Below are 13,255 nucleotides of genomic sequence, written 5' to 3'. Positions count from 1 at the left end.
GTGATTCCAGCTGCAGTTTCCAAATTAATTCTGGTCATTGTTTATAGCAGTAAGTCATCCATTACTGGACTATGATGTTCCCTCTTGGTGGGATGTGTTCCCACAGCAGTGTGAACTTACTTAATGGTCTCTTGCACCATCTGGTGGTTTTGGCAGGTTTGAAATGGCCCAATACTTGTTTTCCTTTCTTCACATAAAGAAATGTGAACATATCAGGAATGTAATATGATGTTTTTGGGACTGTCTCTGAAGAAATGTGGGTATCCACACTGTACAATGCAACAAATGCCACAAAGAGATTACTGTACCGTCTCAGTAGAATATCTTTCTTTAGTATAATTACTCATTTCAAAATACAACAACAAGGTCATGATGGTCCACTGCCCTAACAGATGTTTGCAATTATTCTGGCTGATTAGACCCCTCTCAGGTTGAAGTTAGCAGAGCACTGCAGCAAATTACATGTCACCAATCACAGTGTAAGAGTAAGATTAAGACGTCAGCTTCGGTATTTCAAGAATTAAATGATTTAGTGGAAAATGGCTCCATCTTCTGATAGAATGGTTGTATGTCTAATTGTATGTGACAGCTTTGTCTAATTGAGGAACACTCAACACAGTACTATTTCAAGCATACTAGAGCAAACTGATTTATCTCAAACTGTAAAACTATGACAGAGGACTGACACCGCAATATGCAGGAGCTTAATACTTCCTTTGAAATGTTTTGATATTTTTGAAATATTCTTTAAAATGTTGACACAAAAGCTGAAAAAAGTAATGAGTTGCTGAAGGGACACTTTGGAGTTGGCAAAGACGAGGAAACATGAAGATTGACTGTGTGGAGCTTGCAGAAAACAGCAAACTGTGAAACACCTATAACTGGAATTCAGCTGTTAAATGGATGGAGGACAAATAGGACTTCATCCTGCAGAATCACAGCTGGGCATGAAGACGGTTTCCAAGAAGAGCCTGCTAAACCCTACTGAGAATCAGTCAAGGATTAAGGCAGTCCTTGAATTTGTCAAGTAGTGCAGATTATGGAAATCAAATCAATCCAAACTGCAAACCAATGCTGCCAGAAAACCAGAATAAGAAGTCCTTGGCTACCTGATTTTTTTGGGGAATAATACACATTTTATATAATCTGCACAAATGTATATTTTCTAAACGTTGCTCCACGTTTTATGGTAATTAAGAATAGCTTGTTTTATTTTGACTTAAACATGGGAAACAAGGTTGCATAGGCTTATGATTAAACCCCCTTAAAAATAAATACGTTTTTGCTGTTTACTTTTTGCGCTTGTTCTTCCTGTTTGTCATTTGAAGGGTGTTTAATAAAGTTTATTTTTCAAAAAGCACCAGGCAACCGTTTTCGTCGACCACGTGATCAGACGTCATATTTGTCCCTGCTGTTCTTGCTAACGGTGTAGCCGCAAAAACAGTCCCCTGCTTTTATACCTTTTTTATTTGAATTAAACGGGAGCCATGGAGATTGGGACAGAGATAAGCAAGAAGATACGAGTGAGTATCATTTACGTGCTGAATACAGAAGATATGTGCCAGCCGTTTAAATGTCGGTGTAGCGGGGGAGTTGCTAGCTAACGTTAGCATGCTAGCGACAGTTGTCCGTGCGGTAGAATGGTACCTAGGTTTTTATTTACAAGGCCGAGGGAGGGCTTCTTTACACAGCTTAACGCTGTATCCAGCAGGCATGTTTACAGACTGGTCGGCAGCTTTGTGTTTGAGTGATGAGTCAACTTTTGCTGTAACGATACGTGCGTGCTACGTTGTTGGTTGTTGAATAATGACTGGAATCGGTGGAGCCAGCGTGCTGTCCACAATATGTTGAACCAGGTGATAGCTATCATCAAAACTATGCACTCTTCTGTCTGTTTCAGGCTGCTATCAAGGGCAAGCTTCAAGAGCTCGGTGCTTATATTGGTAAGTGAATAAAGTGCACATCTTGATGCCTGGTAAACTCGTTCAAATCAATCAAACATCAGAGTTGAACGTGTGTCCTTGTTATATCCTCCGGTTTTAGATGAGGAGCTTCCTGACTATATCATGGTGATGGTAGCGAACAAGAAAACCTCCCAACAGATGGCCGACGACCTTTCGCTCTTCCTGGGAAACAACACCATTAAATTCACAACCTGGTAGGATCAAAATAAACAAACCAAAAAACATCTCTGTCTCTTTAGATTCTGTTTTTCATGCTTTAACTTGGGTTGGTTTGTTTGTTTTATTTTAGGTTACAGGGTGTCCTAGAGAAGTTGAGAACTGTTGCAGTCGGTAAGTAGGACTATGTTGAATACGCTCAAGCTTTTTGCCATGTTATATTTATGGATTTAAATGGATCCTTGTAATGGTGGGTAACCTGTGATGCCTTCTGGGCATGCTGCTTCATTTTCAGTGGCCTTGAAGTGTTCCTCACTCCTCAGATTACGGTCAATTAGAAACAACGTTGATTGAGAGTAATGCACATTGTTTATTTCACCTCTGTGGTGACAGGAATACACGTGATTCCATATTAGGTGTGACATATTATATAGGGCTAAGTGAATGTAAGAAAGTTTTGTGTGTTTTTGACTGTGTCCAATGCAACCCATTTCTCTGTAACATCAGATGTGTGTTGCAAAAAACTTGCATTTTAAAGTAAGGACAACTGAGGCACATCAAGTACATATTTTGTATTAATTAAAGACCTACCAGGAGTACTCGTGAAGGGGCAACAGTTTTACATTAGTTTGAATGCATGTGACCTGTGGCATTAGTGCCTCGGACAAGCTCATGTTTCCTTTCTCCACTTGTCTACATGGTTGTTACAGAGCCTGCATCCGTCAGACATCAGCTCCAGTCTGACAGTGGTGCGGTGGCTGGGAAGAGGCGGTCATCTTTGAGTGAAGACATCAGAGCAGAGGAGCTGAAGGTGCTGACGGTGTCCAGCTCTCGCTCTGATAGGACTGAAGCACGTGTGTCCAGTTCCGCTCATGAAAACAGGTGCCTGATGCAAAGCTAGAGATATTTTCTTTTCATATTTATTGTTAAAACATGTGCATTGGCTCTCATTAATATTGCAAAAACACTTTCTCTGTTTGTCATCAGGAGAGGCACCACGGAGAGGAGTTCCTCTCGACTCACCTCCACTGTGAAGCCCCTCATGGAGCTGCTCCCCTCAGAAGCTGTCATTGACATCAAACCGGAGATGGATGATGACTTCATCGCAGAGGACCCAGTGGAAATAGGTACCAGCCATGGTCGAACACGCGGCGCTGCTGGTAGACCCACAGCTGAAATCTACAGACCGGGTCAGAGCAAGTTTACATCTGCAACCTCTGCAGACACCTGTCGAGCCACAGAAGGATCCTCTCACAGCAGGCAGCAGGACAGCAGAAGCAGCAGAACCTCCAGAATGGGATCCAGTAAGGTATGATTCAATGAAATGGATGCATAAATCGACAGAAAGTCAGAAAAGTGTAGGTAAAGAGCCGTAATGATGATGTTCTTCGTGTTTGTTCAGCAGGAGGAGTTGTCACGGAAACGTAAGGCGCCAGTCGCAAGTTCGGTGGTGCGAGTGAACCGAGCAGCAGACGAGGACAGCGATGACGTGGAAGAGGAGGAAACAGGCTACGGAGGAAGAGGCGTGTCCAGTAGAGTGTCCTTGCCCTCCAAACCAGAGCGCAAGTCAGTGTTAACACCTCATACAGGATTTGGGAACATAACATGTAGGGATGGGAGAAACAAACTGTATTCTGAAATTGCGATTCTTTCTTTAAAGATTATGTCTCAATGTTGAAAAGTCAATAACTGGAAATGTAAAAGCCAGTTGTTGACATGATGTAACAATTTTGCTTGTAACAATTTTGGAAAACTGAGCTTAAAATTACAAACGACTGACATGTTTCTGGGATTCAGCATTAATGTGGTTTCTGTTGTTTCAGACCTACTCTTCCTCCAGCCAAGCAAGCCAACAGGAATCTGATACTGAAGGCTATCTCTGAGGCTCAGGACTCAATCACCAAAACCACAGCCTACCCCACAAGTATGTTCAACATGTGACCATGAACAACTCAGTTGTTTTTATCACTTTCTTACATTGACCTTTTTCCCTCGACAGTACCACAGAGGCAGACTGTTCCTGTGGCACCTCGTACTCGTCTGGCCAGCAGTGAAGAGATGACTGCAGCCATCCAGCTGGTTCAGGATCACCTCCACAGCCTGGCCCCCAGGGTTCCTTCCTACAACTCCACAGAACTACCTCCTTCGAGAGCACCTGGTATGTGAAGAGTATAGTTACTACAGCATGTGGAGTGCCAGCAGACCAGCCTAACAACTCAAGAGTTTGTTGTTAGCTAGCTGCTTGTTAGCTTAGCATTGTGGCTGTTTTCTAACCAAATGAAACAGCTTGAAAGTGTCAAAGAGTAAACTGATGTCTCTGAGGTGCTCCAGAGGAGTCCTGTAGATCACAAAATCCTCGCTCACCTAGCCATAGCAACCCACATGAAGGCCAGTTAGGTCAACAACCCACAGGTGGCCCTATCGACTCTGAAACTCAGAGCTCACACGTGTTCTTAAAGACTCTGTAAGGACACTCCCATACAGAGTTTAAAAGCCTGCGACATTCACCTCCATTTAGTTACAACTGAAGAAGCCTCTTGGATGAGAGGTGAGACGTCTTCAAGAAACTGAAACAAGTCCAGTTGCCTACAATACAGCACCTGGAGTTAACTCAGCCTGGATGACTGAGAACCTTCATCAACATTACTTAATCTTGTCTGCTGTCAAATTGGACATTTTGAATGTTGTTTTCATTTAAGACCAGGGGCCAAACTTTCTCATTTTACGTTTGCTACACAGTAAATTCCCTTTTTTTCCAAGACTCAAAATGGTGAAATGAGCTGAACAGTGGGTTTTGCTACCTTTTGTCAGCTAATAATAAAAAGCAGAGTCAGACAGAAGCTACTGGATTCTATCATTTCAAGTGAACCAACATCAAAAATTGAGGGACATGGCAATGTTTTCAATTTTCTCGAGAAGAAAAGTCTGGTGTTTTTGTTTGGCGTTGTTTTGTTTCTGTTTTGATGCATGATATTACGCTTGCCTCCTCAGCTCCAGCGAGATCTTTAGCCTCCCGCCTCCAGTTGGACTTAGCAGAGAGAAATGACGGAGGAGAGCAAAGTCACTATGGTGAGTCATTTTTGCTCAGTAATGCATTTGTGTGGCATTTTTAGATAAGCGTTTCTTCTGCAGATTTTTACTCAACTTGGAACATTTTTAATGTAGTAACTGATCATAAACAATCCCAAAAGAGGCTTACTTTGTTGCCTTCTGCATAATGTACCTCCAGGCGTTGAGGTTGCTGCAGGCAGTGATTCAAAGACATTTGACACCCGCTCCTTCATAATGAGTCGACCGCAGCTGCAACAACCTGCAGCCGGAAGCCAGCAGCGTCTTCAGGCAAGGGAGGAAGTCCATTCTGCTATACCACGCACTGTCCAGGCTGGGTACACACTGTGAGAGATGCTCTCAGATCCATCTGTCTATACATAAGTATCAGCTGTTGTTGATTTGCCAGACATTTACAATTCTCCCCTTTGCTCTGTGGATTTTCCCTCTCACTAGTAAGGAGCGTGGTGACACTGCCAGTCCCAAGTTTATAGTGACATTAGATGGGGTACCAAGCCCTCTGGGGATTCTCGCAGACTGTGAAATGGAGTTGGATGACGTCAGACCACCCACAAAGGTCACAGAGGCGACGGTTCAGGTCAACAGGGAGCCCAAAGTTAGCATCCTTCAGAGACTACAGGGAGTAGTCACATCATCAGAAGGTGAGGCAGAATTATTCCGTCCTGTAAACTGTGGTTTTAGCAAAGGGTTGTGTTTTGACTGGATTATTTTGGTCATATCCCTCATGTGCCTTTTACATTCTGTCCACTTCTGACAGATGATGTGATGGACATTGATATGTCGGAGGAGGACGCTGTCCCTTTAAAGAAACAGAAGGTGTTGGAGCGCTGCAAGTTCTGGCCTGTTTGTAAAAGTGGAGACGAGTGCTCGTACCATCACCCTACTACACAGTGCAAGTGAGTATTTTTGTCCATCAACCAAAGAAACAGTGACAACTTTTTTGCTTGGCACACACTCAATTACGATTTCTGATTTTTGTGTGTTTTTGCTTTTCAGGACTTTTCCCAACTGCAAGTTTGGGGATAAATGCCTTTTCGTTCATCCTAATTGTAAATACGACGCCAGGTGTAGTAAGCCGGAGTGTCCCTTCACTCACGTCAGCCGCAGAAGCACAGTTGCTCCTCCACCCAGGCCTGGTACGCTCTCATGAACACTTTGTTCAGCCTCTCCCTGACCATTACACGCTTTAGCAAAATGTATCTCTAACTTGACTCTTTGTGTTCACAGCAATGCAGCCAGTGCAGAATACTACTGTGTGTCGCTTCTTCCCAGACTGCAAGAAGATGGAGTGTCCGTTTTATCATCCGAAGGTAAAATAATGTGACATGCGGGTGTGGGAATTTGATTCTGGAACAGTAGAATAGTAGTTGAGCAAAGGATTTAGGTTAAAGCATGCACTAAACATGCAGGCATTGTGGTCTGCAGGTCATTCTATCAGTCAGGACATTCACTACAAGCTTTACGGTGCAGTCTTTCTAAATGTCGTATCTCTTACCTACAGCCTTGTCGCTTCGCGGGGCAGTGCAAACGAGCCGGATGTACCTTCTACCACCCGACCACATCTGTGCCTCCAAGACACGCCCTGAAGTGGACAAAGACACAGAGCAGGTGAACAGATGGCGGCCACACAAAGTGAATTTCACATAATAATAGTCCATATATTTGAAAGTGATTATTCATCAATGGATTAATCGCCGTTAAGGACCTCCCAATGTAGCCTACTGTGATTTTTGCATTAAACAAAGATCAGAGGTTAAAATGGATTCATTTAAAATGGTTGGTTGACATTTCATATATTACTTATAATTAACCAATAAAGCATTAAGACAGCCAACTACCAATTAAAGAAAACACTTAAAATTTGCATCTCTAGGTTCAATGTTTTAGCCTGTTGGTGAAAGGGTGTCCTGTATGATAATGATAGAATATCCACCAAATGTTCAGCTCAAGTATTATGTAAAAAAAGCCTTGAAGTAATGTCACCATCTATATCTGACTCGAGAATGTAGTTATTTCCTGTATTCTTTGCACCTACTGAATGATCTGTCTGTCTCTCTCTCTCTTACAGCTAATAAAGTCCGGGGAGTCTGGTGGGAATCTGATAATGGTTAACATGTGAAGCTGCAGAAGATGTTCTGTATCCGTGTTCATGGATTTTCATTAATTTGACTGTTGTTTTGTTATATTTTAATGTATGGTGTGGACTGCTTTTTAAGAGAAGTGTTTTGTAAGATGAACCGTCAGGTTTTTGCTGATGCTCTCAGAATATTAAATGACACCGTAATGAGCTTTATGTCATCTCATTATTTGTCCGTATTTGGTTCATAGAGATGTTTCACCACTGACAGACGATCTGTTGCGTGATAATGTAATGAGCAGGTCGGTGAGGGTAATTGTTGGCTGTTCGCTGAAGCTTTTTGTTCTCCACTCGAGGAGAAGATCAGGTGCAAGACTCATGCAGCAGCATAGAGCAGACAATGAAGCACAGAACATAGGACCAGGCAGTAAAATTTGCAGTTACATGTTACTGTAAAGATTTAATTCCCTGTAAAGGTGGAGAAATGAAGTAGATGTTCCCCACTGATAAACCACGAGAAGCTGACACTGATAAAACCTTTTGCGTGAATGACCTCATTTAATGAGGAGTCGGGCTTTGTTTGAGATGATGATGATGATGATGATGATGATGATGATGCCTTTAACACTAAATCTCTCCTTCAACTAAAGTCAGAATAAGCTTTCTCCATCTTTACATTTCAAAAGAAAGTTGCAGAGTCCTTTACATGGTTGAACTTTTTCTGCTAATGCAAACAATACAAAAAGGGGGTTTGATTTTTTTTTCTTTTTTTTTTTCATTGATCTCAAGTGTTTATAAGTTAATCACAATGAACACTGGAACCCCAACAGAATAAAACCACCACTGTTCAAACATCAGAATTACAGCCATATAACATTTGATAGAGTTCGATGGTGGGTGATAATCTGTGTGGTTTCTGTCCATGTAAAATGAAAGTGGGGGTGTTAAAGTTTCAATATATTCTGTGTAGTTATTATTTTTATTTTGTCTCCTGATGCAAATTACTGGGGGGAAAGAAGAGGTTGGCCACTTCCAGTTTTACGTACTTTGGATACAGCAAGTTAAAAAATGTTTGCATTAAAGTTAATACTAAGAGATGTTGCCAGTAAGACGTGATTCAAACAGGCATGAAGAAATAAAATAAACTCATTTCCTCAAGCGCTTTGACAGTCAAGCAGAAGCAGGAAACAACAGTGAAACCAAACAGGTGGAAGCACCGTCTAGGGTGAGTGAAAATAAGAAGGCAGAATACAAAATAAAATTTTAATGAATAATGGAATTAAATCAATATAGGACAACAGGAAGACATCACATGAAAAGAATTAAGTACAGATGAACAAGATTATGGGCAGTAAAGGGAATCAAGGACTATAAATAGATTAAAAATAACAAGTAAATCAGTAAAAAGGACTTTAAGAAAGAAAGAAAACCTCACAAGGGAGGAATTAAAAACAGATAAATAGTCTAAGAGCAGTAAAATGAATAACAGAGGGAAAGATGAGGACTCTGACTGAGAACCTCTGATGAAGAATGGATCAGAACAATGGCTGCATATGAGAGTGACACTTCCCACTGGACTAACTTGCTGGATAACGTGACATAAAGGTTAATATAGTACATACGTATCTGTGTATAGTTGAGGGGAAAATTCCAGTTATCTGTTCATTTATTGTGATTTTTATATTTTCTACACATAGTTTGACATGAGGAGCACTCAAGCAGACATATGATAATCATCGTTGCTATTGAATCTCCTGCTAGTTTGAGCGTAAATCACTTTTTGTTACTGTTTGCAGTGGTTAAGATTTTAATAAAAATGAAAAAAATAAATGGAGGAACGATGTGTGGAAATGGTGACATCAAGTCTGTCAAAAGCGGGTTTAGAGAAGTCATTTAAAAGAAGCTCACTGATTCAGCCCTCACCTCCGCAGCTACGGTAAGAGCTTACGTCGTGCGTGATGACGTCAGGTTCCTCCAAGTCAAAAGCCCTATGAGCACCTCCGATGGTCGCCGGGTGCGGTGGCGCGCGCCTGTAATCCAAGCTACCGGGAGGCTGAGGCTGGCGGATCGTTTGAGCTCAGGAGATCTGAGCTGCAGCGGACTATGCCGATCGGGTGTCCGCACTAAGTTCGGTATCGATATGGTGCTCCTGGGGGAGCCCGGGACCACCAGGTCGTCTAAGGAGGGGTGCACCGGCCCAGGTCGGAAACGGAGCAGGCCAAAGCCCCCGTGCCGCTCAGTAGTGGGATCGCGCCTGTGAATAGACGCTGTAGTGCAGCCTGAGTAATACAGCGGGACCCAGTCTTTTTATACTGCCCGGGACACCGCTGTCACAACACACACACTCACACATCACTTCTGTACAGCACACAGCGGATTCGTCATCTTCTTATCCCCGCTGAGACCTCCACTCACCTGCTGCTCCGAGGGTCCTACACCGCCTCCACCTGGAGGACACCTGCAACTACACCAAGTGTCGTCAACGTCCTGCAGGTGGAGGCAGACTAAAAACTACTCGCAGTCAGCAGCTTCCTGCTCAGTCACTCAACAGTGTGGGGAGGGTAAAGCGTTGCAGTAATGCATTACTTTAAGCAGCAGCGGAACGATATAACGACCCAAGTGAAGAGTAGAATGTTGTTTTTTTCATCCACGCCAACTTGACCGTGTTAACACAGGCTGTGTGTGTAAGTTTTATAGTTCCTATGTACTTTGTTGTTTCTCTGTGTGGCTGGAATGAATCTAATGATGAGCCTTATCCTTTAATCTACATTCACACTCATGTTCATGCATTCCTTGTTGTGTGGACTAAAAGAAAAAGCATAGAAAAACAGATGTTTGCCTTCCTCTGTCATTGTAAGCTACATTATAGAAGGTCTATTGTGTTTCACATGACCGAGCCTACAATTAAACAGATTAATTCCTATCTCATAATATAACAGACCCTGTGTCTGCCTGCTCATCCCTATGTCCAGAACAGATCTAGGCTGTTACATTGTTCTATACAGGTTATGTGGGCATTTTTCTCAAATTAACCAAAAAGTAGTGTCATAAGTAATATTTTCTATACTCCATACAAAACACAATGTTGTATCAGAATCAGAATTATTGCATTAGTCACGCAAACACAAAGGACAGTAGTAATAGTAAAAAATAAACAATATAATAAAAAGCTAAGAAATAGAATTAGACTTGTATACATATAATATGTACAATTGTTAATTGTAAGGTCATATATTACTTTTAAATGAAGGTAACTAGTTATATGTAATATATATAACAACTTTTCAATTCAGCCTCGTGAAGCAGCTGTTCACGACACAGAAACACAGAGCGGCCTCCACACACTAATACATGCTTACAGCTTCACTGATCCAACAAGTATCTGAGATTGCTGATGATAATAAGTAATTAGAATAATTTGCATTAAAAACACACAATGCAGACATATAAAATGATTTATGGCTAGAGGCAGGCACTGGTCAGTTTGTCCTCTGTAACCTGTGTCACTGCACTGAATACTTCCTGTGATGTCCTGCAGGTGGAGACTGTCAGCGTCCCTCACTTACAGTAAACTGTCTGCTGAGAAACAAACTTCAGGCCATCATGAGTCATTTACTGTCAGTGGGTCATTCCACTGAAAAGTGACACTGCAACAGCCTTTTCTAAACATTTTCAACATCAGTTCTCCACATCTGATTCTCTCTATTACACAAGAATCAGGCACACAGTAGACCCTTCTGCGTTCTGTTTTTAAAACAGGCTCAGTCGATGACACAGAAGAGGCTTTCAATTTGTTTTTTTGCTTCTTCCCACGTAAAAAAAAAAAAAAAGAAAAAGAAAAACCCTGAATCATTTGCCTCTCCTCCGCCAGCTTCCCTGGAATACAGATGTGGTACCTCATAACAAGACTCAACTGTCAGATCCGAGCAGCTGCTGCCACTATGGTGAAATTATAATCTAGGATTCCCCCCCAACCCTCCTCCAGTTGTTGCAGAACAGCAGATTACAAACCGGACGATCTTGTGGAGCAATTTGGAGGACATCCTCGGCCGATGAGGAAGTGTTTCATCGCAGGCAGCCTGACAACATTTTGGAATAACCTGAGGAACTGTTTCCTGGCTGAGACACTGCGTCTCAAAAAGAAAAAAAAAAGAAAAGCACAGAACAACCTAAGGTGTGTTTCTTAACCTGATGTGAAACTATGCGAGGGTGGGAATTTACCACCATGTTGTTTCCCACATTGACAGAGGGCCACGCTCTGTGTTTTTTTTTTTTTTTTTTATGAGAAAGGGGTCAACCACAAACTCTGCGAGTGGTGAAATAATGACCATTATTTCAGCTGCAGTGACTCTTCAAATAAGTGTTTAACAGACAGCATCTGAGAGGGTTACAACGGCTTCACATCAGCACAACGGACTGGACTTCACACCTTCAGTGAGTCATAAATGACCTTTGTTTGGGAGTGAGTATTTTCAGTGTCATCAAACCCACGGTATGCGTACCGGCGATATTTTTACGGTCATCAGCATCGACTCGCTTCTTCTTCACTCTCTCTCAATAATTCAGTGCTTATTAGAACACCTCCCACGGTCATTTCCAGGGAAGGGAGGCCACAAATGAGGGCATCTTGTTCTGCTATCTAAATCACAAATGGCCCTGAAGGGGTTTTTTTTTTTCTTTTTTCTTCCAAGTGTGAGCGAGGCCTGACAAAGAAGTGTCTACAGCAGCAGTTGACACGCATCCACGCTCGTACTTTTTCAGCCGTCGCTTCTGCGAAATTGTTTGATCAGGATTTACGCTGTCTGATCGAAAGTGTGTCGCGCATCAGCTCCATCTTGCTGCTCCTGCGAGCTCGACTGAGCGGCGGAGCTAAAGAGGGAAACGAACTCTCCTCGTTTTAAAGCGGACTCAAATAAATAAAAATTTTAGAAATTTGTTTGTTGTTTCAAATGTTGAAATGATCTCAATCCACTCAACTTAAAGACGTTAAATAAATAAGGGTTATAAATCGTGTGCTTACTCATTTTTATTCTGTTTTATTTCATGTTTATTTCTGCTCGGTGCCTAAAATCAAGAAACATCAGCAGGAATAGTTGAGCATATTTCACTGCAACAAAGCGAACACAAGCGAGCGCGGACGTGACATGTGAGGCACTCCTGACGATAATGTAGAGATCAACCAATCAACCGGTTTTTGGCGACTAGCGAAGGAGGAGAATCTCTTTCTGGAGAGAATTTAGACTCTGCTTTGTTTCCACAACTTTCAATATCTGGCTCCTCAACTGGAATCACTGACTCTGAGGGAAAATTATAATAATCGTGTCTCTTTAAATGTAAAATATAACTATTGTTATGTTTTCGACTCTCAGTCGACCACCGATGAAAAGTATGAATTAATGCAGGATATATCATGAACTGCTGTTGCGAACCACTGACAAATAATCAGGGTTACTGCAACTTGATTTTATCGGTTCACACCTAATAGATAATCGGTTAATGCTCATTGATTCACAGCTGAGTTTACACATGACTTGATGTGTGACTGCATTAGCTGGATTCCACTAACAGAGACGTTTATCTCCTCAGCCCCTCTAACAGCAGGACAGCAACTATTCTCATAGAAACATGAGGCTGTTTTTTAAATGAAACCTGTTTTCAGATGCAAGCATTCACATAATAAACACGGATATGGCAGCGTAAACAAACCTTGAAATCTAGCTAACCTGATTGCACGCTAGTTCATGTCGTAATGAACATGTGTTGACTCAGGGCTGTTATTATTTCGTATTTTTCATAATCTGAGCAGAGTGACACTGTCTGCACGAGTTCAGCCAATTAAGGGAACGCAGGATCTCTTGTACCATTTTGCACTTTAACAATCCAATTCAATAGGTGGCTCGATTCTGGCCTATAAAGTTTCAGTCTTGGCCCACAAAAGGAAAAAGTTTGCTCTTACTGATAACCGATTAAACGCACAGTATGTAATTTC

At 42.0% G+C, this 13,255-nt stretch overlaps 1 protein-coding gene across 3 annotated transcripts; it reads left to right on the top strand.

The window, feature by feature from the left end:
* The first annotated feature begins 1,362 nt into the window (after positions 1–1,362).
* On the top strand, positions 1,363–7,482 carry zc3h14 (zinc finger CCCH-type containing 14). 3 transcript variants are annotated; one of them, XM_037087310.1, is made up of 17 exons: positions 1,363–1,523; positions 1,901–1,943; positions 2,044–2,158; positions 2,254–2,294; positions 2,831–3,002; positions 3,108–3,429; positions 3,526–3,686; positions 3,944–4,044; positions 4,120–4,278; positions 5,112–5,189; positions 5,350–5,515; positions 5,625–5,830; positions 5,947–6,085; positions 6,186–6,325; positions 6,417–6,499; positions 6,691–6,797; positions 7,258–7,482. In XM_037087310.1, exons 1-17 carry the CDS (start codon positions 1,488–1,490, stop codon positions 7,259–7,261), a joined length of 2,073 nt encoding a protein of 690 aa, XP_036943205.1. In that variant the 5' UTR covers positions 1,363–1,487; the 3' UTR covers positions 7,262–7,482. The 3 variants fall into 3 exon arrangements, with proteins under 3 accessions (XP_036943205.1, XP_036943204.1, XP_036943206.1); XM_037087309.1 differs by having other exon boundaries at positions 1,364–1,523; positions 3,523–3,686; XM_037087311.1 differs by lacking the exon at positions 1,363–1,523 and adding an exon at positions 1,759–1,777 and having other exon boundaries at positions 3,523–3,686.
* Positions 7,483–13,255: the final 5,773 nt, after the last annotated feature.

This window comes from Acanthopagrus latus, chromosome 22, assembly GCF_904848185.1.
Source record: "Acanthopagrus latus isolate v.2019 chromosome 22, fAcaLat1.1, whole genome shotgun sequence".
Taxonomy (NCBI): Eukaryota; Metazoa; Chordata; class Actinopteri; order Spariformes; family Sparidae; genus Acanthopagrus; species Acanthopagrus latus.
The sequence above is the reverse complement of the archived record's forward strand: the minus strand, read 5'-3'. Positions and strand labels throughout refer to the sequence as shown.

What these genes read in the sequence shown, in the direction of transcription:
- zc3h14 (XM_037087309.1), top strand. Translation starts at nt 1,488, where the DNA reads ATGGAGATTGGGACAGAGATAAGCAAGAAGATACGA. An exon ending in AGTTCCGCTCATGAAAACAG is followed by an intron (nt 3,003 to 3,107) that starts GTGCCTGATGCA and finishes GTTTGTCATCAG; the next exon opens with GAGAGGCACCACGGAGAGGA. An exon ending in AACCACAGCCTACCCCACAA is followed by an intron (nt 4,045 to 4,119) that starts GTATGTTCAACA and finishes TTCCCTCGACAG; the next exon opens with TACCACAGAGGCAGACTGTT.